This window comes from Dicentrarchus labrax, unplaced genomic scaffold (assembly GCF_905237075.1).
Source record: "Dicentrarchus labrax unplaced genomic scaffold, dlabrax2021, whole genome shotgun sequence".
Lineage (NCBI taxonomy): Eukaryota > Metazoa > Chordata > Actinopteri > Moronidae > Dicentrarchus > Dicentrarchus labrax.
Genome location: NW_026136703.1, coordinates 17,244,998 through 17,271,005, shown reverse-complemented (window position 1 = coordinate 17,271,005; position 26,008 = coordinate 17,244,998). Strand labels below are relative to the sequence as shown.

At 40.8% G+C, this 26,008-nt stretch overlaps 3 protein-coding genes and 1 non-coding gene across 12 annotated transcripts in view; 1 reads left to right on the top strand and 3 right to left on the bottom strand.

Moving 5' to 3' along the window:
• pcnt (pericentrin) overlaps window positions 1–9,859 on the bottom strand; it is a 36,874-nt gene extending 27,015 nt beyond the window's left edge. For 3 of the 5 annotated variants that reach the window (XM_051388602.1, XM_051388620.1, XM_051388611.1), the window contains exons 1-14: window positions 9,662–9,859; window positions 8,494–8,523; window positions 6,061–6,237; window positions 5,394–5,537; window positions 4,629–4,778; window positions 3,627–4,507; window positions 3,180–3,539; window positions 2,371–2,779; window positions 1,729–2,145; window positions 1,406–1,624; window positions 1,104–1,199; window positions 892–1,011; window positions 324–573; window positions 50–129 (exon numbers count right to left, since the gene is read on the bottom strand). In XM_051388602.1, the coding sequence (XP_051244562.1) occupies window positions 50–129; window positions 324–573; window positions 892–1,011; window positions 1,104–1,199; window positions 1,406–1,624; window positions 1,729–2,145; window positions 2,371–2,779; window positions 3,180–3,539; window positions 3,627–4,507; window positions 4,629–4,778; window positions 5,394–5,537; window positions 6,061–6,237; window positions 8,494–8,523; window positions 9,662–9,709 (3,381 nt within the window). In that variant the 5' untranslated portion in view covers window positions 9,710–9,859. The remainder of the gene's footprint in view (window positions 1–49; window positions 130–323; window positions 574–891; window positions 1,012–1,103; window positions 1,200–1,405; window positions 1,625–1,728; window positions 2,146–2,370; window positions 2,780–3,179; window positions 3,540–3,626; window positions 4,508–4,628; window positions 4,779–5,393; window positions 5,538–6,060; window positions 6,238–8,493; window positions 8,524–9,661) is intronic. The other 2 variants (XM_051388629.1, XM_051388640.1) reach the window with 1 other exon arrangement.
• Window positions 9,860–10,466: 607 nt separating this feature from the next.
• On the top strand, window positions 10,467–14,810 carry zgc:112416 (uncharacterized protein LOC550509 homolog). 4 transcript variants are annotated; one of them, XM_051388843.1, is made up of 8 exons: window positions 10,467–10,597; window positions 10,730–10,786; window positions 10,940–10,997; window positions 11,277–11,350; window positions 11,552–11,743; window positions 12,007–12,121; window positions 12,207–12,352; window positions 12,472–14,810. In XM_051388843.1, the coding sequence occupies exons 1-8, from the start codon at window positions 10,583–10,585 to the stop codon at window positions 12,703–12,705; spliced, it is 891 nt and encodes a 296-aa protein (XP_051244803.1). In that variant the 5' UTR covers window positions 10,467–10,582; the 3' UTR covers window positions 12,706–14,810. The 4 variants fall into 4 exon arrangements, with proteins under 4 accessions (XP_051244803.1, XP_051244804.1, XP_051244808.1 ...); XM_051388845.1 differs by having other exon boundaries at window positions 10,561–10,597; window positions 10,730–10,790; XM_051388844.1 differs by lacking the exon at window positions 10,940–10,997 and having other exon boundaries at window positions 10,730–10,790.
• trnak-uuu (transfer RNA lysine (anticodon UUU)) lies at window positions 13,521–13,593 on the bottom strand. The gene has a single exon. It is a non-coding gene; the product is annotated as a tRNA-Lys (tRNA).
• Window positions 13,929–23,607, bottom strand: atg9a (ATG9 autophagy related 9 homolog A (S. cerevisiae)). Of its 2 annotated transcripts, XM_051388687.1 has the most exons (21): window positions 23,445–23,607; window positions 23,077–23,129; window positions 22,159–22,197; window positions 21,859–22,010; window positions 21,680–21,723; window positions 21,481–21,545; window positions 21,202–21,351; window positions 20,851–20,992; window positions 20,596–20,736; window positions 20,379–20,499; window positions 20,035–20,210; window positions 19,825–19,947; window positions 19,365–19,552; window positions 18,513–18,666; window positions 17,848–18,027; window positions 17,466–17,675; window positions 17,118–17,347; window positions 16,741–16,858; window positions 16,314–16,584; window positions 15,685–15,830; window positions 13,929–15,582 (listed from the first exon to the last, which is right to left on the bottom strand). In XM_051388687.1, exons 4-21 carry the CDS (start codon window positions 21,959–21,961, stop codon window positions 15,574–15,576), a joined length of 2,571 nt encoding a protein of 856 aa, XP_051244647.1. In that variant the 5' UTR covers window positions 21,962–22,010; window positions 22,159–22,197; window positions 23,077–23,129; window positions 23,445–23,607; the 3' UTR covers window positions 13,929–15,573. The 2 variants fall into 2 exon arrangements, with proteins under 2 accessions (XP_051244647.1, XP_051244642.1); XM_051388682.1 differs by lacking the exon at window positions 22,159–22,197.
• Window positions 23,608–26,008: the final 2,401 nt, after the last annotated feature.

The window sequence follows — 26,008 nt, the reverse complement described above, 5'->3', positions numbered from 1 at the left end:
AATAGTTCATAATTCAATTACGCTTTCAACATTTCTTATAAAGTGTGACCTGTATCTCTTTGGCCTGCTTTTCTTCCATGGCCGCTCTCTCCTGAGCAACAGAAGTCTCCCACTGCTGCTTCAGCTCATCTGAACATTCATAAAAAGCAAATGAAAAGATTCACCCACGTCAGAGAATTTGAAGGTTACATCCGTCATTGTGCTCTACTTTGTCCTGAATGAGCTTCTAAAGAATGAAGGTGACTCACCCACACACATGCTGTGTACACCCAAGGGCAAACATGAAAAAGAACACTGACTGAACAACTTGTAAAAACACTCACTTGTGTCTTGTTGGTGTAGCTCACGCAGTTTCTCCTGCTGCTCCTGGTTCTGCTTTCTAAGCTGGTCCAGTTCTAACTGATGCCGGGCTTGCAGGAGTGCACTTTCCTGGGAAAATGTTTCCCTCAGGGAGGTCTGGACTTTGGTGAGAGTAGACTCCTGCTCAAAGTTTACCTGGGAGTGCTCCAGCTTGGACATGTGGACGTTGGTCAGGCTCAGATGCAAGGTTTCAAGCTCACTGGTCTTTTGGACCTAAATGAAATGAAAGTAGAAGGTATGGCTTGTTTGAAAGCGTTTCCTCAGGCTAGTAGTGAGTGTAGGTTGTGGGAAAAAAGGGCTGTGAGTTACTTTTTAGACATTTAGCTGTTACCCTCCATACTAATTTATAACTGGTGCAAAGTAGAAAAAGATGAAAGTTCCAAAGTAGCATAATACTGGTATTAAGTACTACTAAGGAGTACAAGTCATTATAACTAACAAACTTTAAACTATGAAGGAAAATAGAAGAGACAGAAGTGATATTTTGCAGCTTGCTGTGGCTGGAGATGTCTGTAAATACAAAGAGCCTACCTGTAACTGCTGCAGTTCAGCCTGGTGGGCAGCCTCCATGCTTTCCCTCAATTGAATAAGTTCTTCATTGTGTTTGGCAGAGAGCTCTGAAACCATCCTCTCGTGTTCACGTTCAGTCACCTGAGGGGGAAGACAGAGAATGTGAAATAATACAAACAAACATGGCAAAATACAAAAACGTGACATTACTTATGGGAGATTAATTCTGATACCTGTTTGATTAGGCTGATCTGTCTTTTCTGTTCTTCCTCCATAACGGCCTGCTGCTTCAGCAGTTTTGACTCTAGGTCAGTGTTTGACTCAGAAATCTAGGAATGTGTGCAGATAAACATATCAAGAAAATTACAAGACTAGAAGGCACTCACACAAAGTTTGGCACCACAAAGGCTACACAATCCTTTTTTAAATTAGTGAGTTTAAAATTAAAACTGTCAACATTCCACATTTTAAAAATTAATGCATCATAAATCTATAATTAGCAGCCTTTGAAGTTTGTGTAGTTTTTAAATCAAACCTCTTGCTGATGTTTCTCCATCAAGTCTTTTATCTCCTGTTGGTGAGATGTCTTGAGCCCTTCTGTAGCCGCCTCAACAGCCAAAACCTGCTTCTCCAGGAGAGCCTTCACCTCCTCCTCCATCTTCCTCCTCTGCTCCTCCAGGTGATGCTTCACATCAAGGAGCTCTTTATCCTTCTCCTGCCTCTCTTCCTCCCATTTCTCCCTCCCTTCAGTCAACTGTAAAAATGAATCCATACAAAATGTAAATCACTTGATTGCCAGTGGCAATTCAAACAGCTCTGCAAAAGTTAATCAACTTATTATTACATTATATATCTCACCTCAACATCTTTGGCTTTTAGCAGGTTCTCAAACTGCTCCAGTTCCTCCTCTAAGACTTGTTCCATTTGTTTTATCCGTTCATCCATCTCCACTTCTTTTCTCCTGTGCTCCTCCCTCTCCTGCACTGCCTGGGCTTGGGCCTCCTCCAGGTTGGCCAGGTTTTGTCTCAAACAGACAATCTCCGATTCCAGTTCATTCTTTTCTTTTTGAGCATTGTCCAGGCTGCCCTGGCTCTTCTCCAGCTCTTCACGCAACCTTTCCACCTCTGTTTGAACATTTAGAATCTGTGCACGAGTAGTTTCGAGCGCCTTTAATGTTTCATTCAATTCCATAGTCCTTTGACCTAGTAGCGATGCTGTGGTTTTATTTGTTGTTTTTGTTTCTTCTAGCTCCGACAGGAGAAGTTCACAGTGAGCCTTGAAAAGGAAGAAAGGGAAATTCTTTTAGCTTTTGGTACGTTACACAATATATTTTTCTTATGACTCAATTGCCTCCTCCCATTGAAATGTTTAACACAAATATGTTTCTGCTGTTGTGTAGTATTATTTTCATCATTTAAAAAATAAATAAAATAGCAGAGACTGGCTCTTTCACATTCCTATTAAGCTGCCAACAAAAACCTACTTATTACGCTGGTATACCTGCAGTGTTTGCAGCTGGGTGTCATCTCTGAGCCCTGGGCTGTGTTTGGCAGATTCTGAAGCCTGCTTTATCTCCTGCAGAGACAATAGTAGCAGCTCCTGCTGTTTTTGATGAGACGGGAGTGCAGCCTCCTTCTTCTGCTCATTTTTAAGCTCCCCTACCAGTTTATCTCCCTCTTCTGATGGAGAGGTAGCCGGGACCAGCAGAGAGGTTTCAGCAGCCTTCTTTCCCATCGACATTACTGCATTCTCCTTTTCTTTTTCTTCCATTAAGGCATTGAGTTTGTTCTTCAGGTTGTCTTGTTCATGGTCTTTCAATGTCACCTCCTCCTCTACATGTCTTCTCTTCTCCTTCTCCTCTTCAAGTTCCCAGAGAGCCTGCCTGAGCTCTTCTGTTACTTGGGCCCACCTAAACATAGAAAGATATTAAAAGGGTATTAATTTGATTCAAATGAAAGAATAGCTTCGAGCATCCAAACCATAGGATTTACTTTACTTTTTTAACACTAGTAGATGAGTTTAACCAAAGAATATTCACTTTTTTCCAAAAGCTTTAACATAAATCTGTTCACAAAAACATTTAAGGGGAGTTTGTGAAAAGCAGTTTACTGCCATTTTAAGAAAATTGTTTTTTTTCTTGGAGGAAAAAAGAAAAACATTTCCCTTTAAATTCAAAGTTGGCACCAAAAGATTATTTAATTAAAATAAAGTAAAAAAAGATTTAAAAAATAAATTAAAAAAAATAGAGCAAATAAATGTATCTGGAAAAAACAATTAATCACATGCCCTGGTTAACTTCATTAATGTACCTGTCTCTGGCCTCCTCCAGCTCTTCAGCAGTCTTGATGATTTCCTCTCTCAACACAATCAAGTCCCTGTCCTTAAGAGCCAGCTCCTCACGGAGCTCTCCACACTGCTGATTCAGCAGCTCTTTTTCCAGGTCGGTGTCCTCAAACTGCTGCTCAGACAGTTTACTCATCTCTAGTTCGCCGGAAGTGGAGTTGTGAAGCCACAGAGGTGGAGACTGAGGGTTGGAATTATCAGCCACAGGGAGGCCAGGGGAGCAGAGTGGGCTAAAACTGTTGTGGGGGTTATCGTTTTCTTCAGGGAAACGGTTCGAAATTGACAACAGAGGCTCATCTCCCAACACTTCACTGTTCAGCTCAAAACTGTGAAAAGTGGCAGACACAAATGAGGAAATTTAACTAACCTACAAAACAGAAACATGTACAAATGAAAAATAGCATTTCTCTAACCTGTAGTCCGCAGAGATGTCCAGCTGACTGCAGTGTTCAAAGCTTTCATTTACCATGGAAGATTGTGAGTGTGCAAGAGGAGCTGAAGACAAGTAGCGCTCCATCATAATATCCCCAGGTATTGATACATTCGTGCCGTCGTGTTCAGGTCCACTTTCCAGATAAGCCTCATCTACACTAAACCTTTCATCACAACTAAAACCAGCTTTCGCCTGGTTCTGCCGATTCTTAGAAGCTTTGAGTCCGATGACCTCTTCCTCTCTAAACTTCAGTTCTTTCTCCCTCTCCTCCAACACCTGCCTGACTCTCTCCACCTCCTCTCTGTGCTCCTCTTTGAGCCTCTGTATCTCCTCCTCCTGTCTCTGTCTTTCCTCCTCAAGGCTCTGGAGACGAAGGGCAGAATCTTCTTCCTCCTGAAGCCTTTTCCTCAGCTCCAGGACTTCTCTGTTCAGCTTCTCCTTCTCCATCTTGTACTGCTGCATCTCAAGGCACTGAGTTTGGACTGAGCTAAGCTGGACCTGGAGGTCTTGCAACTGTGCCTCCCTCTCTTTTTGCTCCTCTTCTCTGCCCTTCTTCTCCTTCTCCAGTAAAGAAAGTACATGTTGGTGTTTATCCATCTCCTTCGCTAGTTCAGCACATATGCGTTGGCTGTTCTCCCTCTCTTCTTCCAGCTCAGCCCTCAGTTTATGCAGAACAGCGTCTGTATCACTTGCAATGTCAGTGCTGAAGCCTTCAACACTTGACTGGGAGCCAGGTCCTGCACTCCCTGATTCTCCTGATGGTGCATCTTGAGAGCAATGGCCATGCTGATGCTGTTGTCTATGAGTGTTGAGGACTTCAGGCCCTGACTGACTTTTGATGCGAAGGAACTCTACACTGGTCTGTGTGAAAGAGAATTCAGAACATATGTTCAGTGGCTGTGCAGGTGAATAGTTATGTGCATATTATAGGCAACAATAATCCTGAGGTGCTGCCAAAGATTTAACTTTAAGTCGCACTTACCTGCTGGAGCTGTCTCTGTAACGCCTGAATCTGCCCAGCAAGTGACTGTGCCTCTAGTTGTACCTTATCTCTACTGGCCAGGGCCTCCTGCAGGTTGGAGCTGAGCTTGGCAATTATCTCATTACGTTTCTCCACAGCCTGTTGTAACTGCTGCAAGTGTCATAAAAGTATGGGTAATTTTATTAGCATAGGCATAAACACATCCATACTTTCCACAGATTAAATACATAATGCAAAACAAACTAATTAAAACTAATTTTCTTCTGCTGCCTGCCAGGTAGCAGGTTAAACCACAGACTACTTGTAAACCACTTCTAAAATGTAACCAGTAAAATGCTGTGCAACGCTATAGTCAAGCCAATTTGAGGAATTAATGGAACATAATTTTAGACACGTTACAACATTTACACTACACATAGACATACATAAAGCAGATGAACTACGCTTTTCTGCATGGCTGCACTGATCTGAAAATACAGCAGCTAGTGTTACATTGCCCATGGGTTGGTGACGACACAGGACACACACAAATTCACACACCATAACAAGACTCCTCCTGTCTAAACAACGCATGAAGACAAATTAATCCATCTGACCAAACAATTCTAAATACACAGCAACATGGCATGTAAACAGGAACACTGATTCATAGCCCAGTTTCCACTATGTGAATATGCTCTCAATGTGTATGTATGCAATATATCATACGCTTAAAAGAGCAAGAATTTGCCATCCTCTGTAAATGCTCAAACATTGACTGTGTACCTTGAGCTGCTCTTTTCCAGTGAGTGCAACTAGATCCTCTTCTCTAAAATCTTCCACAGGGGACGGGCTTTGCTCTGGAATGGGGGGCTGTTCCTTCTGTCGCTGGGTCTGCTGAACCTGCAGTTTCTCTGCCTTCTGGGGTTCCTAAAGGAATAAATGGTTTTAGAATAGTAAAAAAAAAAAAAAATTAAAAATCCACTTTGCCTGATAAAAATATATTTTTTTAAAGTCAGTCACAAATGTGTACATCTGATATTGTGGGTGAATTTATCCTTTAAAAAAAAAAAAAAAAAAAAAGGCAGTAAATAGTGCCACAGTTAATCCTGGCCATGTTGCTATGACAACATGCCCTACAGGCAACGTGATGGTTAGTGACCCATTTCTCTAATGTATGTTTACCGAGCAGGGGGCACAGACCACTTGTTAAAGCATAGTGTGAGCAAACAAAATTAGACAAAAAGTGGAGGTCAGGCAGTGTGAACCGTGAACAGTCCTGAGTGATATCATGCAATAAAGCAATTTGTGTGATGAAAATTAACAGCTGTTTTAATTAATCTAAAAGTCTCACATCATTTATATACATTTACACACAAATCAGATTTCTTTAGTCTCATCTGTAACTATCACTGATACATGACTGGTAATGTCTGTGTGACCCGTGGTGTACCTCATGGTTGGTCTTCTTTCTCAGCTCTGTGTCATTGGCTGAAGGAAGTGCTGGTTCTACGCGACGGTCTTGCGTTGTGCTGTCATTCTGCGAGACAGTCTGGCCCTTCCTCTTCTGCGTCTTTTTCGCCGCCCCCGCACCGTCGCCTTTCGCCCGCTTTTGTCGGAAGCTAGCAAGCTGCGCAGAAAGGACAGTGAGAGGTAGATGGACACATATGTCAGGACCACTGAGCACCACCACACTATCAGCATGGTGAAGCTCAGGGGTCAAGGGTGAGAGAGAACTATAGTCCAGATGTATCTCCTCAGTTGCAAAATGATAAAGTAATCAAAACATCATGCATAAGTGTGCAAGTTGCTGACAGTCCTTGCTGTAGAAAAGAAAATAGATTGGCAGCCCTTATTTTGATGAGTCAGAGTTGTGCAACAAAAAAGGCAGTGCCCAATGAAGCAAGAAGAAATCCCAAACTCACACCGAAAATAGACTACACCATAGCCTGATGAGGTATCCAAGTTCGAAATGAGGTGATGATGCTAAATATTCTCAAATCTCCAGAGGGCTGTATCAAACCCATGAGAAGTGCATATTTTAGTGGCACACAATGGACAATCTCTCAGCAGACCAGAAACAGCACAAGGTTAAAAGGGAAAAAAAGTACACATCCTGAGATGGATGTAGATCATTTAGCATTTTTTGGCATGTAGGAAAGTCAAAGACAGGCAAACTGGTTGAGTGGAAATCTTTGAAACATCACATCAAGTCCTCTATTAAATCATGAAATATAAAAAAAATTAAAAAGAAGCAAAATCAAGAATCTGAACCTGAGAAGTTCATTCACAGTGAAAAAGCATTATCCCCAACTAAGCCACGATATTTAGCTTTAATTCCAGAGGGACAAATCCACCTCAGGCTGTTTCTCTTTGCAACACATCGCTGTCGCTCTCTCTCTCTGTCGCTCTCTTCTTTAAGCAGCTTAAATCAGATAACAGCAGTTCACATTGTGACAGGGACCCTCATGAAGCCCTCCATCAATAACTGACAGTCAATCATCGACTTCCTTTCTTGCTCGTGGTCAGACCTGTCAATTCTTCCTCATCAGAGCAGCTCTATTGCCCAGTAGATGGAGATCTTGCAGTATGTAGGCAACAGCACAATGTGCCAAACCCTTCATCCTGAAACTCCCTACCATAGCCAACGTACAGTGCAGAGAGCTCCACAAACTCTGGATAGAGGATGGCATGTGTCTAGACTAAGGAAGGAGGGTGGAGACTAGGAGATGCATTCACATGGAGAGGAGGAGACAGAGCTCTGTGTGTGGTGAACAGCATCAGAGTGTGCATGTTCAATTCAATTTGAGATTACATGGCCCTGGGAGAGCTACTTGTTGCTTTGTGTGATGAGTCACATACATGTGCATTCAATTGTTCATGACAATACTGTGTGTGCATATGCACCGATGTTTATTCTGAAGATATGTTACAAGCCTGGTCATAAATCCACATTGTAGATTTATTTGTACTCCCATTTAGCACCACACAATGCATCCGCAATCATACAATCAACCTCTTTTGACTCTTAAAAGTCATCTACAATCATTCCCTTAACTCTAGCACACTTACATTTCTTCCTACCCCAATTTTTTTTATCTGCTTCCCTACTCATTATCACTTAAAGCCCCACCCTTTGTGTCCTTCCATCACAGTGTTCACCGCCTCCGCCTGCTACAATACACACACCACATGTGAAAGACACATTAGCCAGATGAGCTGTGTTTTGCCCAAGGCCACTTTCGCACTACTTAGAGTCTGACAAACCGAATGGTTTGAGCTTTCAGTGGCCACATCAGATGTTACTGGACTGCTCAATGCGTCTATTGTGTTCAACAATAACAACAACAAGATGCCTCATGGGATTTCATTCTTTTGTGTGTTTGCATTTATCCATGTGTAATTTGTGTGCCATGCTTTCAGTGTGGCAAATAATCAGAGGTTTTTGATGTGTCAAACACAGTAAAGGAAACTGACAGCACTGCATCACCATAGCAACACCATTCATGTGAGATGTAAGTGCACCATAGTCAACCTTCCCAAATCTCATGGGCTCACTGCACCACCTGATGGCCTGCAACCAGCATGACAGTGTAAGCAAGGTGAGTTAAACATTAGACATTGAAAATATTCATGCGAAACACGTTTACAGTTTTGATAATTTGCATAGACCATCATTATTTTAAGAGCAGTGGACTTAAGTACCAAAAGTTGACAGGCAGCAATCATATCACAGTGCAGACAACCAGAAGAAACCCCCGACTGCCCACCCAGGAGAAACAAAAAAAAAGCAAGAAGACCGAAATCATAAAGAAATAATGTCCACAAACCCACAGACTCATAACAAAGTCAAATGTCTCTGCCAGTCACCAGTTTCTTTACTTACCGACTGGCTTCGTGGCATGTTGGAGGATTTCTGTCATAAGGAATATCAGTGGTTCAGATGAGTTATTATGCATCATACTAATGTACCACGCATTTCTTCTGAATGGGTTCTACCATGAGCTAGAGATGAACTACAACATCTAAGAAATAAAAAAGAAAAACAACTAGTCTGAACAGGTGACCAAGTTTTAAATTTAGTTTTTAGAAGACGTGGCCTGGTTGTCAATACAGGGCAGGGAATTCTTGATTTATGGCCCATTACTAATATGGCTTTTAGCAATTTAGTAGTACAATGGCCCATTGAAGTAAACACAGATGCTTACTTTCTGTTTTGGCAACACCCAGTTTCAATTTTCACGGACCAGTGAACAAATGCCATAGGGAATACTCCATCTCTCTTATGCAGTCATAAGCTCTTCTAAGTTTCACTTTTGATCAAACTTCTACATCTTAAGACAACCGTGGGGAGCTAAAAAGAGCATTATAAGAATGTTCAACAAATAAAGACCTGACATTACGATTCTGAGAAAGTTAATCATCGTTTCCAAGGCTGTGCCACAATCCCTATATTACATTTATAGACCCCTTTTATCAGGCACGATAACAACGTTAGCTGTGAAATAGTTTCTCTATCTCGGTGAAAGTTGCAATGGCTGCTGAAAAAAAAGTGCTTGTTTATTTGGTTGCAAAAAGCCTATTTTCTACAAAATGCAACAGCAGGCAATAACTTCATGGAAGTTAATATAACTAACCATCGGCTAAAAGAAACTAAACGAAATCATCGGATGCACCTGCACAGCTCAGCTCAAGTGCATCACCTTGAAATACATTTTATAAACATCATCCCCTCGCCTTTGTAAATAACGTGAAGTGCATTGTTCTGCCTCTGTTGGACTTCAAGTGTACACGAACTTACTTCATACATGTTATTATCTTTAGCTTTGCGCAACCTCAGCTAATGATTAACCCGCGACACATGCGCGGCAAACGAGTAAAAAGTTACGAGGGCTTGCATTTAACTCGCAGCTGGAGTCTAGCAACGACAAACAAAACTGTAACATCATTTTGGAAGTGGGTGTAGTTAGCAGTGGACACACGCAAAGCTATGACAAAAGAGTTGGCTAGCGTTAACTGCTAGCATTCAGTATTAGCGTGTGTTAGCAACAAACCTTAGCTCTCCCAGCCTCTAGTTTCCTCTGCCGTTCATCTTCATCCATCTCTCGGTTTAAATTAAACTGTTAGAGGGTTAGGACATACGTCCCAATTCAGTTGCGAGGCACAACAGACCTTCTCTTCAAGCATAAGTTGGCTTAAAACAAAATCTTTGAGCTTTCTTCAGGAACAACTGTCAACAGATAATATTCAATATGGCCGCCAAGACATTTCAACTCCGCCCTTATCGAGTTACCCTGAATGAACGGACCAATCAAATCATCACGTTCCACATCGTCAGCCAATAGAATTTGCGTTGCTTAAATATTATATTCCCGCACACTCAATAAACCGCCTCCTACTTTGAACGTCACTCAAAACTAGAATCCAATTGACCAATGAAACGGCTGTGTTCAGTAGGCAATATTTGATTGACGGCTCATGTAGCCAATCAGAGCAGGCTAACATACCCCCCCCCGCTCACTTGTTTTGAAAATGAATGTACAGAATCCTCCACTGGCTGAGGAGTTTCCATGGCGATTGAACAACCCAACTCAAGACGGCTGAGGCATGTCTTACAAAATTGGTCCAAAATGTTTAATAAGTATTTAATAAATACACTTATCTATCTTTCTAGATTAAATTAGCCCAGAATATATCCAAGCAGGACATTTGCATTTATTTTAGGTGTGAGTGAATGAACCAGTCAAGTTCAATTATTTGTTTTAAAGAAAATATGCAAATCAGAAGAAAATGTGGTCTGAACTAATTTGTTAATGTTATGTGATGCTGAAAGTCTCGCTCCCTCTTGTCTTTCTCAGCATGGAAACCAAGTAGTTAAGGAGTCAGTGGTAAGCAGGCGTGTCCCTTGGCAACCACTGTCTAGCTTCAGTCTTGACTCAAACACACAGATGTACACAAAGTCTGTGTGACTCCAAATGCCAAGATTTCAGGTAGGCTAAATGAGATATTAAATGCATATATTTACTTGTATGTTTGTGTCTAGTATTTAAACCAATTATGGTAATTTTTTGGTACACAGAAAAGGTTTTACTTACACTCCTTTATCAATTACAATCTTTTAGCATGACAGTTCTACGGTTGATCAGATGACAAGACTCAAACTCAAACTTCTGGAGAAGGTAGGTAAGAGGCTAGTCTACTGTTCAGATGGAAATATATTGTTTGAACTTTATTTATTTTGGTCATTTAACATTCTCAAGTAAAAAAAATCCAGCGTTTTTGAGAACTTTCCATCAACATATGTAAGAAATATCCTTTAATTACATTTCTAGAGACTGGAAAACAAAAAGCACAATATGGATGACAGAGCAGAATCTGCCCAGTCTGCAAGTAAGATGACAGAAACATTCACATTCTCCTTTACAGACATTTGGCTGATACTAAGAATGACTTCCCAAGATGGTACATGATGGATAAAATAATATACTTTAAATACATTCAGTGGTAATATTAACCTTGTAGTAAATGGATATATGGGAGTTGCTGAAAAAGGCAGGAAGGAATTTTATTTACTTTAAAACAAGATGTTAGAGCAAGTAAAGCGTGGAGACACGGGGAAAGATCAAAGGTAAGGGAGTGGTTTCTGAGAACATGATTTTGTCTCCTCAGGGAGTTATGATGGGCAGTTTGATCGACTTCAACGTGCACTGAGGCGAAAGCAGGACCTATTGCAAAGACTCAGGGTTTGCACAAAATCTTCATATTCCAAGAATACACATTTTCAATATTACCTTAAGACATTAAGATATATTTATATATGTTTAAGAATATAAAACTATATTGCCAATAAGTTATCTAACTTAGCTCTTCGTCAATGTCTTAAGCATTTTACTGTTTTGCCATTATGAGAAGTGTATAATTGTTTGTATTTGGCTTCGGTGTAGGAGCAGCACATGCTGGAGGACCTCAACAGACCTCACACCTGGGGAGGGTCACAAAGACAATACAAGGCACATTTCTTCCCAGCCCCTCAGCCGCCTCCCCCACTCCCACTCTACCATCCGGCTCCTGCTCTGCTCTCCCTGCCCCCTCCACCACCCGCCCCGCCTCAGCCTCCACGCATCATCCAACAGACTGTGAGACACTCAGCATTTGATCTCAAAACAACCCAAATCCCCCAGATTTGTTACTCTGTTTCTATGTGGTCTGTTAAGTGTATTTAATCTTCTTATCCTCACCCTGCCCCCTGTATTCTCTTCTATTTTTGCGTCAGTTTCCTTTCACATTAGGTATTAGTAAACTAACACTACTATTCACACTGACTTGCAGTGAGTTTAAGTATAACAACGCAAATTAAGTGTGAAAAATTATTCCCCCCTGTATTTATTTCTCTCCGCAGCTACCCCAGCAGCCTGCCACCATCATACAACAGCTGCCACCACAGCAGCCTCTGATCACTCAGATTCCCCCACCTCAGCCCTACCCTGCACCACGCTCAGGCAGCATTAAAGAAGGTATGTAACAGCAAAAAGAGATCCATCTTAAGCGAGTCTTCCTATATTCATATGTTTGTATATGTATGTGTATTTTGTGTGGTAGACATGGTGGAACTGATGCTGATGCAAAATGCCCAGATGCACCAGATTATAATGCACAATATGATGCTTAAAGCCATGCCTCCTATGGCTTTATCGCCACCTGGAGGGCCCAGTCACTGTGCCCATCCAACTACATATCTTGGGCAGGTACATGTAAAGACACACACACTCTGACACATACACACAGAGCAAGAAGTCTCAACTCTGACCCTTTTACAAAATTGCCATCTCTGTCTCTCAACAAAGTCCCAAATCTGTATTTTCAGGACAGTTACCATGGCAACCCCATGATCGTAAGGCCAGATGTCAAACCAAGGGGAAGCGCTGTCCATCATCATCATCACTATAGTCCCAACCCTGTAGCACCACAGCTGCCTCCCATCAGCCACCCTATGTGGCTACCAGGAGTGTCAACTGTCCCAGCAGGACAAGCAGGGGGACATCTACCCTCCGTACACCATGTAACAGCCCCTTTTACACTCCCACCACTCAATGTTTAAGGTTTAGAAACAGCATGTGTACTTTATGTGATAATATACACACATAGAGAATTATTTTATACATTTTTACAATCAGACACATTTGTGTGTGCATTTAGGACGAGGGTTTCGGGGCTTAAAGTTCCCTGTTGTGGCTGCATGGCACTCACAACACTGGAAGTGGAGGTGAAGTCAAAACAGCTAAAAACTAAAAACTTTACATAGAAGCATTTATTTCAAATGCACTAATGGAATTGCATCTAATGGAGAAGTTGCTCATCCTTGAAAGTTTCTAAAGTATATTATATGTGAATGGCAGAGAAGCAAAAACAAAGTTCAGTGCTGCACATAAAACTAACTTATTTGAGCAGACTTTGAAATAGCTGTTAGGCTAACTAGAGTTAATGTTAGTTACTAGTAGCTATGCCGTAAATAATTTTTGCAATATATGAACATATATAGTCACATTTATGCGCTAGTTAAGAGATATTTTAGGGATGTTTAACTTGAATAATTGCCAAACGCCCACAGCCAAGACATGCAACAAAATAACCTGACAAAAAGCATTTAATTAAGATAACTTCAGGTTAACATGAACGCTAACGTTAGTCCAACTGTCTTAGCTATTGTTAACTGCTAATATCAATTACTGTTAATTAGGTCACATGTAACGTTATGACGGAAAACGTGGTTGTTCAAGTGCAGTTGAAGGACGATATGAAAACAAAAATAGTCTCCGGACGCTCGGATGAAATGTGACCATTCCTCCATTAGAGGAGTTTGAGATTGGACCATAAACTATCGACGTACTGGGCGAAGGGGAAAAAAAAAATCGACGCCCGAACAGGGACTTGAACCCTGGACCCTCAGATTAAAAGTCTGATGCTCTACCGACTGAGCTATCCGGGCCCTTGCAGGTGCGTCATACAGGCAGAATAAAAACAAAATATAGTTGAAAACACTGTAATAAAAGCTGATCTATTTCTGTAACGTAGCTGCGCTCTGTGTGCAGATAATGTTAAGTTATCTACCCAAAGTAGGAAGCTAGCTATAAGCTAACTTCTGCTAATGATAGCTAACCGCTGGGACTGAACGCACGTTTTTAACCGGAAGCTTAAAGCGACTAATGTTAACACAACAGGCATATTCAGTCAGTACCTGTACCATTGACTGTATATAGGTCTGTACCTGTACCTCTCATTTTGTCGTGCAAGGTGCCTTTTCAGTCTACGCCACAAAAATCATTGCCTTAATTGTCTTTAATGGATGAATTTACAGCTGTACAAAATGGTATTTTACAGGATCTATAAAACAAACAACGACCGTCCCGTCCCCCATCCCAACACAATCACTTTTAGTCTAACGTTACCGCACTGAATCACTGCATCCTTGAGCATGATAATAATAATCAGCATAGGTTAGCAGTGCGACAGTGATTCTTTATCCCGACCCACGTTTACAAACACAACCTTGATTCACAGCTGTCAATCATCATGGCACGTCCCTTTTGATAAATAAAATAATTACAAAATATATATATATGAAAACATACACATACAAACAAGTGATACCCTCTGCGTTAACTAATTATTAAAGTGCATTATTCTTTTAAAGAACTGAGGCTTAATGACAGGGAACAGGAAAAGGTCATGCTGTGATTAAGCAGAAGTGGAGGATGGTAATGTACAATATTCTTATTGTGGGATGAGTTACAACTCTTTAGAAGAATGTGTGGATGATGGTCATGCACTTGTGCTTGAGGGCTTTTTGTATGGCACAGGAGTCAATACTACATGCTTAAAACATCCTTGTTTGTTTGTTGCACCCTTTTGCAAGTCTGTTGAAAAAAATTATGATAATAAAAACCTGGGTTAAATCTCTGGTTACCACTTCAAACATGTTGGCCTTATAATTGTGTAAATTTGATTAACTTAATGTTTTGAATGATTTCTGTGAAATAATGTGATAAAATTTATTTACACAGTACATGTGTGCGTGCAGAATACCGGGCTATGCTGTACAAATATTTTCTAAACAACTATCTGTGCCATCTGTGCAAACAGATTCCCAGACCCTGTGAAATAACTTTCTAATGCAATAAATGCAAAAATAATTAAAAAACAAAATCCTCAGGAGTAAAATGCTTTTAAAATGTCAAGCTATAATGTTAACGGTGAATTTGAAAATATTTGCCTTCATATTTGTTGCAAAGAGGCAGAATGCCAGCTGAAATACAGAGCGCAGGGTAAGACACACAGCCTCCTACTATCACAAGAACAGATACACACAATGAAAGTCAGTGTGTTACCAGCCTCATTCTGAGCACATTTAGGTGAATGCTATTATTGTTTGAGGGACAAAACACATTCTTCAAATTGAACTTCTCATGCTCATCTGATTTGTAGAAGGGGAAACAATACAGATAGCATTACTTCAATTATTGTGATCACAGTTTGAGCAAATATATGTGTATGTCTCTGCTGCGGCAATGTGCCAAGGATGCCTCCAGTAGTGGTGAATTTTGGTTTACATCACACATGCACTTTCATTATGTAATCTTTTGAAATTATCAAAGACTGTAGTGTATTCTGATAGTATCAATTGCTATTAGAAATAACTTGATCTTCTAGGTCCTCTTCTGATACACAAATTCAGATATATAACCTGTCTGCCTGTTTAGGCATGTATAGTAAGTCATGTAGCATCTTCAAAGGTTGATGGTGGCATCAGTCAGATGTCCAGATGATTTCCCTATTTAAGTGTTTTTAGGGATCATGGTACAGCAGTCTTGCACATGTCCGTCTTCATATGTTGTTTCGTTGAGGAACGAGGATGGGTGTTTGCTTGTCTATGGAGGGTGGGACGCTGACATTTATTCACATGGCCTGGTTATGTGATCTAAAGTGGATGAGAGAGAAAGAGAACAAAACAGTCCATTTACTTGCAGTGCAAACAGGCAACATCGACATATCCCATTACACACACGCACACAGCATTCACCTTGTGGACGTGAGGAGGCATTTCATCCTCTGAGCTCTCCTCTGGGAGTGGCTCATGGCGTCGTGGTGCTGCCTGGCCGTCCTCTGCCCACCCGCCCATGGGCACACGGGCTGACCTCACTACCTTCCCCCCTGCACCAAAAGAGTCTGGAAGACAGAAAGACACAGACAGTGTGGTTAAAGTCAGCAATTAACACGGATCTGTATAGCACCTGTACAGCTACTGTGCTGTACATTGTCCTAAGTTGATTTAACCAAATAATTAAATACTCTAAAAGCCCTACAGTCCTTCTACTAAGCCAGTGCTTTTTTACTGCTTTGTAAACACTGCATGACCTTACAATATAGTATTTCCTGACCTAAGCTGATCCAATGTCTCTCTCTTAAACGTACTAATTTCTAATGTTATATTTGTTCTATCAAGTTTTCATTTCTAAAAATGTTAGAGCTGCAAGGAGTGCGAAACTACAATGAAAAGTAAGGACTTGTAATCTTAATATATAATAATCTTAAAAAGAACAGCAGTGGAAATTCTTATTATTATGCTGTTCAAAGTCTGACTGGATCATTAAATAAGATTCTATTTAAATGCATGTGGTGTGAAACATAGAGATATAAAAATATATGTACCTGTGGCAGGTCCACTATAGCGCTGTTGGGTGCTGCTTTGTGATGATGCCCCCCCCTGGCCCAGCATGGTACTGCTGGTGGCTGAAGCTGAAGTAGGAATGGCACTGGGACTGGGAACTGTGGTGGGGAAAGTGTGTGAGCGAGGGAAATTTCTGGAGTGAGGGTTGGGTTCGCTTCTCACTTCATCGGGGACGCTGTCGCTGCTCTCATCACTCTCCTGCCGGTGCCATGTGTGGCGGGAATGCTCGCCACGAGACTGCTGCTTGTGTAGCTACAAGGACAAAAATAGATAGGAGGAAGAATAGATGAAGGGCTGTGAGATATTCAGGTTAAGAAGACGAATGTGGGAACACGCTGCACTTCATTCAGTTTGTGACTCCTCCAGATGTCCTCTACTCTCTCCCCACACATACTCACACACAAGTACCTCATGCATGTAGAGAGCATGGATGCTCATCTCAGTAGAGGCATACTCTGACAGGACCAGACTGGTGAGTTGACCCTCCCATGCACTGCTGCCTGAGCTCACAGTCCGGGCATCAGTCCTACAGAAAGAGAATCAAAAAATGTGGAAAAAATTAGGACATGAAGAGGACGTGATACGGATAAGAAGATGAGAAAAAGAAAGGAGAATACTGAATAAAAATTGGGGTTCAAGCTAGGTTATCCATGACAAAGCTCTTGCAAATGTGGTATCCTACATTTTGCACTTTGAGCTGTGAGTTTTTATCCAACAGCTCAGTAAATATTCATTATCTAGCCTAAAAAAGGAACTGTGCTGAGGCCAAAGGAGAATTTTCCTACCCAGAGCTTGCCATTGCTTTGCTCATGGCTGAAGTGTGGCCAGCCCTGTGAGCTGCACTCAAACTGCCTTTCAGGTGAAGACTGCTGCTGATTGGGGAAAGGGAGCGTAAGGCAGATGCCCCATCGCTTAGACCAGCTGCTGCATGATTGGTCAAAGAGCTGTCCCTCCCGAAATGAACGGAGTTCAGGGTAGATGGACCTCCCAAGAGGTTTGCAATGAGGCTCCTTGGCTACGAGAGAGAGAAGGGACAAGAGACAAGAGTGTAAATTTGTTTTTACCTCTGAAGATGTAATGAAATTTAACTTAGGACCACTGTAATATTTGAGTATGCTAGATTATCATTGTACCTCAGACTCAGACAGTGAGAGTGGGTGTGTGTCTGAAGCCCCTGTTGCCTCTCTGTGAACTCGTTCTTTCAGCTGGCTGATGAAGTGTGTGGTCTCCTGAGGAGGGTGCCACTGAGGGTTGGTGATGGCAAAGTGCATCAGAGATAACTCTGTCTTCCCATCCTCTGCCTGTTGGTAGATAGACGCCTCTGTCTTCCCTTCTGACATCCACTACAGAGAGAGGAAAAAGGCTCAACCCACAGATGTACACACAGATTTCACTTTTACTTTCACATTTGAATTAATTAATCTAATGCCTGTCACACAGTAGTTATTATATTTTTTAAGGCTGTCTTCATCTGTGTATCCCTATGTGGCTGCACTTAATGTGGCCGTTGCTCACCGCAGGGTGTCCATGCTGTCTGATGTCCATCTGGGCAAAGGAGCAAGTGTCTCCAACCCCGACCACCTCTACAGTGAAGTTCCTGAAGAAATCAATGATCTCTAGAGACTTTCTCCTCAGACAGAAGATGAGGATGATGGGAGTCACCACTGGACTTATCAGCTCTTCTAGAATAAACACCTGGAAGAAAACAATGGGGAAAGTTTAATACTGTACACTCGTATTACTGGTCTCTCCGAGATATGAATGCAAATGACTGAATGAGCATTAGACAAAAGAAGCTGTGTATACTCAGATAAAATTCTCTAGAATAAAAACAGTGAGATAGAAATAGATATTCACAGTAGGTTTGACAAAATAACTATAGGTCTTTTTCACAGCTGGCATTTTGAGTTGTCTTAGTAGAAGCAGCACAGGTGTAATTAATAACATTAATGATGGCTTGGATGCATTTAGAACTGTCCCAGAAGGCGATGTTCATGAGTCAGCTTGCACACTAGCAGCCCCCTGAAACTGGCATATATAAATGGAATACACCCATCATTCATGTTAAGTAATTACACACTATTCTTGTGCTCTGACATATTAAAATATCTACCATGGAAAAGCCCTATAACGCAGTTTTGAGTCCCGATATTTATTCCCAGTTCAGTATTCATACTCACTGCTTTGTACTGGAAGAGCTGGGAGAACTGGTCTCGGGTCTCATATCTATGTGCATTGCCCTGCCAGTGGTCAGGCATGTAATGGATATGAGCCAGGATAACCCGTAACAGCTGCTCAGGACAAAACACCATGTGCTTATCAGGAATAAATGATCTGAAGAGAGAAGTGGTGGAAAAGAACTTAAGTCTTACATTTCCACAAAGTAGTTCAATCTTTTCATTTCATTTAGTTCATCTTAATCTTATAATCTTATTTATTTTAAAGTTAAGAATCTACCTTTCTTATGGATTCTTGAGTGTCTTGGGATGGTTGAAGGTACAAGAGTAAATTATATAGATAGAACTGGATTTTCCCATATGTAATTCTTTCAATTTAGAGCTATTAGTAGACTTCAAATAGTCGAAAGCTACTCAAGGAAAGAAACCTTCTTATACTCATCAGTTATACAGCAGAATAAGCTGCGGAAGAGCATTAAAGGGATTACAATTCTGGGTAACTTTAAAAAGGCAATGAAGAAATTGGCTCACAGTTAACAACCCTAACATTACCCAATGTTGAAGATTTGTGTATAATATTCATGTTTTAAATTTGTACCAGATGTTCGTCATTTCAAATACTTTTCATAATGACAACGGTAATAATTTTCAAGCAATTTATAGTGATCTAGTGATGTCTTTTAGCTGTTTATACAATTTATTCACAATGTAAATAAGCCTTTTGGGATTTGTCGTGTTATCCAAACTAATTACATCTATTTTATCTTTAGTTAAAGCCATTAAATAAACTATGCACATGTGTATTAAGATACATTAGGATAACAGACAGATTAACTTTGTGACACCAATGCCTACCTGCAGACTGTGATACACACTCCAAGCAGTGTGATGGATGAGAGAACATGTTCAACAGCAAGAACATCTTCATCATAGATAGTCAGGGCGATGAGGACAGCCAGAAGGGACCCGGCAAAAAACGCTACATTTTTGGCAACCACCGTCAGCAGTGGTGAGAGGAAACAGTTCATATACTTGGATGCGGCCTGAGCGAAACAGGAACAAAGGAAGAGAATGAGAAAAAGAAGGATACAGAATTAATTATTAACTGCACAGGCAATTGATGAGAAACATCAGTATAAGCATATTACTACAAAACCGTGTTAAGTGAACTTGTACAGACATGTTCTTTGTATTTATTTAAAGTAAAATAACATGTCAGTGTTGTGAAATTTTGCAGTTTTAAAATGTCAGAATTTCAGAGGAGAAGCATCTTAAGAGCATCAGTTGTTGGTACGAGATAAGCTTGTACACTGACCTTGTACCCTTTGCTGAGGCGTGACATGAGCTCATGGTCCAACTCATTGAAGTGACGCAGGTAACATCGACCATAGAGAGACCAGCATCTCGCTCCCAGAGAACCAGGCTCTCGCTTGATCACCTAAGCACACAAATCCAAACTATTGTCTAGAGCACAAATCAAGTAAGAAAATGTACTTAAGTTTGTATCTGCATGTGAACCACTTACTTCTGTGTAACTAAAGAAGGCGTAGAGAATCTGCCACACCAGAATGACTGGACACAGCAGCAGATTGGCAATCCCAATCCACAGAATGCGGGAGGCCAGCCTGTCTGCCAGCTCAAGCCTGTTACCTCCTCTCTTGTATTCTTGTTTCAGGCTCCACTCATTCTCAAACAGAGAGCCTACAGACCGATCATGAAAAATAAATAAGGGAGGATAAAAGAGGACTTTGTAATTCTAAACCTTGACAAATAGGCAAATACGCCTATCAGTGCATCGAGTTCATTTCCCCACTGAAATACAGACACATTCTGTACATCTATAATGAATCACATAAAACATGGACACACCTGGCCCCCAAAAGAAGATGAGCTCAAAATTGTATTTGAGACCCCGCGTGTAGAACACACACTCCCCGAGTACAGGAGGTCGAAACCGCACAGGAAGGAGTGATTTGTTCACCATGGCAACCTAGAGAATTACAGGAAGAAAGCTTTGTTACAACGTTTCATTATGTTTGCAAGTAGCTGTGTCAGACATAAATAGTTCAGCAACCAAACACTGTACCATGTAGTTTTTAAAGCGGAGGATGCGGTGGTAAATGTCAAGCTCTGTCAGTTCTTTTTTATGGATGCAGATCTGGTGTTCCTTCTGGATCTCCACTATCCTGGCCTGGACCTCCTGCCATGTTGCATAGGGGAGTTCTGACTGAAAGGGAAAAAGCACAGTAAAGGTTAGTGCAAATATAATAGCAAATCTGCCAAACCAATCTTCAATACCCCACTAACAAATGATTTCCTGACATAATATTGTCCGTCTCACCATGGTCATCTTGAGTGCGTTGATGTAGAAGGATCGGATCTCCCAGTAGCAGCAGACGTTGTAGATGAATTTGACCAGGCGATGTAGCCAAAACACACCAGAGATTATCAGCACGAAGATCACAAATGAATTGTCTCGGATACTGCAGGAGAAAATGTTTACACTTTTAGCTCAATCAATGACAACAAAGACTTAATTTCACTGCTGTTAGTATGGAAGAAAATACGGCATGTAAATAAAGCATAATGAATGCTTAAGTGTTGATCATTCTGTAGCTCACAAAGACAATTATGAACAATCATCACACGCAGCATCATTAACTGAAGTAAATAAACACAGTGTCACACTCACCGGGCACTACAGACATCCACTGGGAGGAAGGCATCAGGCAAGGTGACTTTAGATGAATCGGTGTGATTTACAAACTTGTTGGCAAAGAGTATGTCATAGTCCACACAGTTAGCTAGGAACACTGTGAAGCCAACCACAAACAGCAACTGACTGCATGGAGACAGAAGGAATGAGGAGGAGGGAGTAAGAAAACATACTTATAAGGTACAACATAAACAAATCTCTTACAGAGAGACACAAGATTCCTTCAAAAAACAGAATTTCTGACAGTATACATACACAAGCTCAAAGATCTCTCCCAGCAGCATACAGGTGAATCCATTCTTCTGGTGCAGATTATAGACGTAATGGATGTTAAGGAATACTGTATTTATATCTGAGCTTAGCAATCCTGTTTGTATTAAAACTTTAAAAGAATTCAATTGTTAGGGACACAAAACCCTTTAGGAACACATGCCTGAACCATGTAAAAGGATATTCTCTGGAAAAACAGGTCCAGGTTTTCTATGTGGTGCCATTGGGCTGAAAAAAGATTGATGACAAAATCAGTAATGTTGTTGTTACGGCAAGCACTATCAGCGTGAAAGAGGAGGGTGTGTGTTTCCGTTTGTGTGATAAGGTCATGATTTGTTTGTGATTTGTGTATGCATGTCGTACATTTGGCTCCTTCAGGCACATGCATCAGCAGGTTCTCCTCCCCAGGGGGAGAGTCGCTGTAGGACGCCTCCAGGCGCTGGTACTCTGTGTCGAAGTGCGCCATAGTGACATCAGCTTCTCTCTCACCAAATAGCCGAGCCCGCTGCTACAGACTGGAGCACAGAGAAGGGCAGAGTTGAACGTATACAAATGAGTGATAAACATGATGAGGAGAAAGGAACAGACGAGTTGTATTAGAAGAAAATGAGGTTTACACATCAAATGCTGGTTAATAATCAACTCTTTATGACATTTACACACCTTAGGCTACAGCTTCCACTGAGGCCTTACCACATTGTCCTGGAAGGCAACACAAGTAATAATAAATGTGTAACTCATTAGTGATGTATTTATTATTGAATATTCACCCTTGTTGGAAAACTCTATTTTGCCTTATCCTTCTGAGAGGAGGTCAGAGGTCAGTGACAGAGCAGCAACTGGAGCAGGATCCTTGCTGACAAAGGGCTTCAAAACTAGATTCCCCTGGTTAAAGGGCAGCCTCTTTATAAAAAAATTAAACTCTGCTGAGCTACTGAACTCTCTTCATGTGAGAAAATTTAGAAAGGAGACAGAAAAAGTACCCCAGAAGCATGAGAAATCTCTGTTTCTAACTGATGGTCTTGGAAAAATCCAGTGACAACGCTCACTGACGTCACATTTCCTGTGCAAAAGAAGTTTGGTTTGTACATAAAACTTGCGGTACAGCCCCTTTAGGTTAGATCCGTTGCTGTCAGTTAAACTGAAACTAACCAAATAAGAAACTGTCAAAGATTTCCACCTCAAGATTAGTCTATTTAGTTATAGTTAGTCTAACAGGCCTCCTTGTAGATAACATTAAACCCACCAGGAGTTTGGCACCCAGCAAGAACTTAGTACAATGAAAATTACTTAAAAAGAGGCCAAGTATTTATTAAGAAGGCATCTTATTTACTGTGCACGCAAGTTTTACCTAATCAAACTGTAATAATACAATATTGCCTGTCCTTACTCCCCACTTATTACACCACAAGCCATGGATCCTCCTTTGGCTTGTAGTTTATACTGTAGGTGGTAAAAAACACTTGAGATACTTAGAAATTAAACTAATGATCTACCTACTAGGAGCACATATTAACCACACACACTGTATCAAAAGCAAAACTATGCTGTGGCTTATATTAGCTGCAGAAATAAGCTTACCTCCATTGCAGTACAGTACGTCCTATCCAGCTCTGTTTACTCAACATTCCCAGCTGAAAAAAAAAAGGAAGAGACATTTCCCTTAAATCTGACCGTCAATCTGATATATAGGACTACAACAGACTGTAGGAGAGGGCTTTAACCCTAATATCTCTGTTCGGAGGCAACATACAGCGCAGTACAGGTGTCTAACAGCACACAAAACATCAGGAATAGCAGGTTGTTGATGAGTAGCTAGCTGTATGAACGTGGTAATCAACGACTGATTCAGGTGTTGTTGTTGTCGTGCTTTGACAGCACAGGCCTGCCTCCCTCGCAAAAAATAAATAAAAATATGTCACCCCTCAAAATCCGCATGGAGTCCTTACCCCTTGTGTTGTTCTGCCTCCGCTGTACCGGGTTAAAAGAGTGAATGCGCCGCGGTTTTTATCTGACAACCGTGTTGTTTTCGTTTTCTTTAGAGCCACTCGACCCCAGTTTCATTTTCGAAACAGCTAGCAGTGTGGCGTCTGTCACGGCTGAGTGACAGGGACGTGATCCAATCAGGAGACGAGTTGGCCAACGGTAGGAGCAGCAGCCAATCAGGTGCGGCCAGAGGGCGGGCTTTAAGAATGTGCTGTGTACATCTGGGGAGTGAGCGACACGCCCTGCTTGAGCCTGGTGAGCCTCCATGATGGGCTCCTGGTTTACTCGGGTTTGTCTAATTAAATGGGTGTTTACCACCACCGCCTGGTCGTTTTTAGTAGCACTACAGTACTGTCAGAGGTGCTGTCATACTGCAAGTGCACTCTTGGTGATGCTGTTATGTGTAGATTAGCATATACATTAAAACTAATAATAATAATGCGGTAATTCCTCTTATAACACACCTTTAAATTACTTTTTTTTTGCTTTTCTAGTATAAAATGAAACATTATAATACTACTTTTGATTAACTGTGCTACACCATGATACAAATTTGATACATAACCATTTATTTATAGCCTGTATTGCCTTTAAATTACAGTGCTGTATATATTTTTTTGTCTTGTGCAATCATATTTATTTCTACAGATGCCACTACCTCCTGCTATGACCTGTGCAATGTTCCATATCAATCACATCACATTGGTATAGAATAAGCTGTCTATAGTGTACAGATTATATTATATACTTATTCTATTCCTATTATAGCTATCTTTTCTATTCTATTCTCATTTAATGTGTATTTTCTAATCTATTGTGTCGTGTTGTATCTGGAGGTGCTGTAGCAAGTGAATTTCCCCAGTGTGGGATCAATATTGTCTATCTTATCTTATATGAATTACATACATCATCCCCAATATGTTCTGTGCCCTTAAGCTTGTTTAAAGCTTGTGTGGGCAAAGAGTAACAATATCAATCAATACATGCTGACACACAAATACAGAGAAAAGAAACACATAGAAATCAAAATGTAGGTAACACTTTATTTTGTTTTCTACAAATAATTTACTTAAAAGGTTAAAAGGACAATTTATTTTTGGCACTAATTGTGGCGGGAAAAGAAGCAATTGCTACACTTAAAAGTAATTCATCTAAATTAATTTTAGTATTTAGAGTTTTTAGAGTGTTTTAGCTGGGGCACATAGGTTAGCTTAACATGCAAATCCACCTATATGGACAATAAAATGTTCACTAATAATAATAATAATAATAATAATAATAATAATAATGAAAGTAACCACTCCTGCTCACATAATGTGTGATGGTTTTTTAAAATGTTTAATTTTACACTTTTAAAAAGAAGGTATTGTTTTTACAGACAATGGTGGGATTCTTACTTTAAGGCTAGTAATACTAGATAATACTAAATCAATCTCTAAATCAAGTTTGTTTTGTATGTGCGTCATGTTTTGATGAAGAAGAGGTTGAGGAGCTGACTCCACAGTACCAAGATGATGCTTTGCAAAGCCAAGCTCGCCCTCTGTCGCTTTCTGCTGTGATGAATATTCATATATGATTGTTAAGCCTCTGGAGTGACAGCTGGGCTTTTGTTCCCTGTGTCACTGCATTAGTTACACTGTTAACACCAATCACAATGTGTGTGTGTGTGTGTGTGTGTGTGTGTGTGTGTGTGTGTGTGTGTGTGTGTGTGTGTGTGTGTGTGTGTGTGTGTGTGTGTGCGTGTGTCTACGTGTGTACCTTTTCGTTTGAACTTTTGAAAAATTTCATTAACAAGTCTCCCCAGACACTGAATAAATAAACACACACACACAGTTATTACTTTTTGCAAACTGACAGGTCAGGTAACTTTTCAACCTCTCTCTTTCTTATACCGCCACAATAAAGCTGTCTGTCTCTTACGCCTCTCGTCTAATTTTTCCCCCCATGATGCAACCATCTTTGACAGTGCGTCTGTTTTAGTATGTGGATAGAGATTTTAGAAAAGGGGCAGGGGTGTCTTGAGTCAGGGGGGAGTCTGTGTAATCCTGTTATTATAGTGATCTGGGTAATTTAATCTGTTCTGTTTAGGATTAGGCTTCATTCAGTTTAATCCAGTAGAAAAAGTCTGTCACAACGAAGCTCGCAAGCTAATAAACACCAAACGGTAACAGAGATATAAAAGTAAAATTATATGTAATTCAAAGTTGCTCACCGTAAACAAATGTGTCTGAGAAACCCTGACGAATCTAGACTTCATTTGTTGACATTTGTATGGGGAAATGTATGGGGAAAACTGCAGATCATTTTAAAACTAAATTAAGCAAAAGTTTGGTTGAAGCTCATCTGCTCTTTTCTACAACTCCTGTTATTGTGCGATATAATCGTTCCAGACTATTGTATGTGCATGTGTGTTTGTGTGTAAGCATGTCTGCTCTGCTGCAGGCTATAGCTGGCTGATTAAATTACCCCACTGTCTGATGGGAATTAGGGGGTTGCACTGACAGCTAATTTGGTCCAAAGACGTGCT

Excerpts from the sequence above, each read along its gene's own strand:
- atg9a (XM_051388687.1), bottom strand. The coding sequence starts at position 21,961 with ATGGCGCACTTCGACACAGAGTACCAGCGCCTGGAGGCGTCCTACAGC. Across the intron at positions 18,667-19,364 it reads GTGTGTATCACAGTCTGCAG|ATCATTTATTCCTGATAAGC; the intron begins GTAGGCATTGGT and ends TTCTCTCTTCAG. Across the intron at positions 17,348-17,465 it reads TCTCACTGTCTGAGTCTGAG|CCAAGGAGCCTCATTGCAAA; the intron begins GTACAATGATAA and ends TCTCTCTCGTAG.
- zgc:112416 (XM_051388843.1), top strand. Across the intron at positions 11,744-12,006 it reads CACGCATCATCCAACAGACT|CTACCCCAGCAGCCTGCCAC; the intron begins GTGAGACACTCA and ends TTCTCTCCGCAG. Across the intron at positions 12,122-12,206 it reads CTCAGGCAGCATTAAAGAAG|ACATGGTGGAACTGATGCTG; the intron begins GTATGTAACAGC and ends TTTGTGTGGTAG.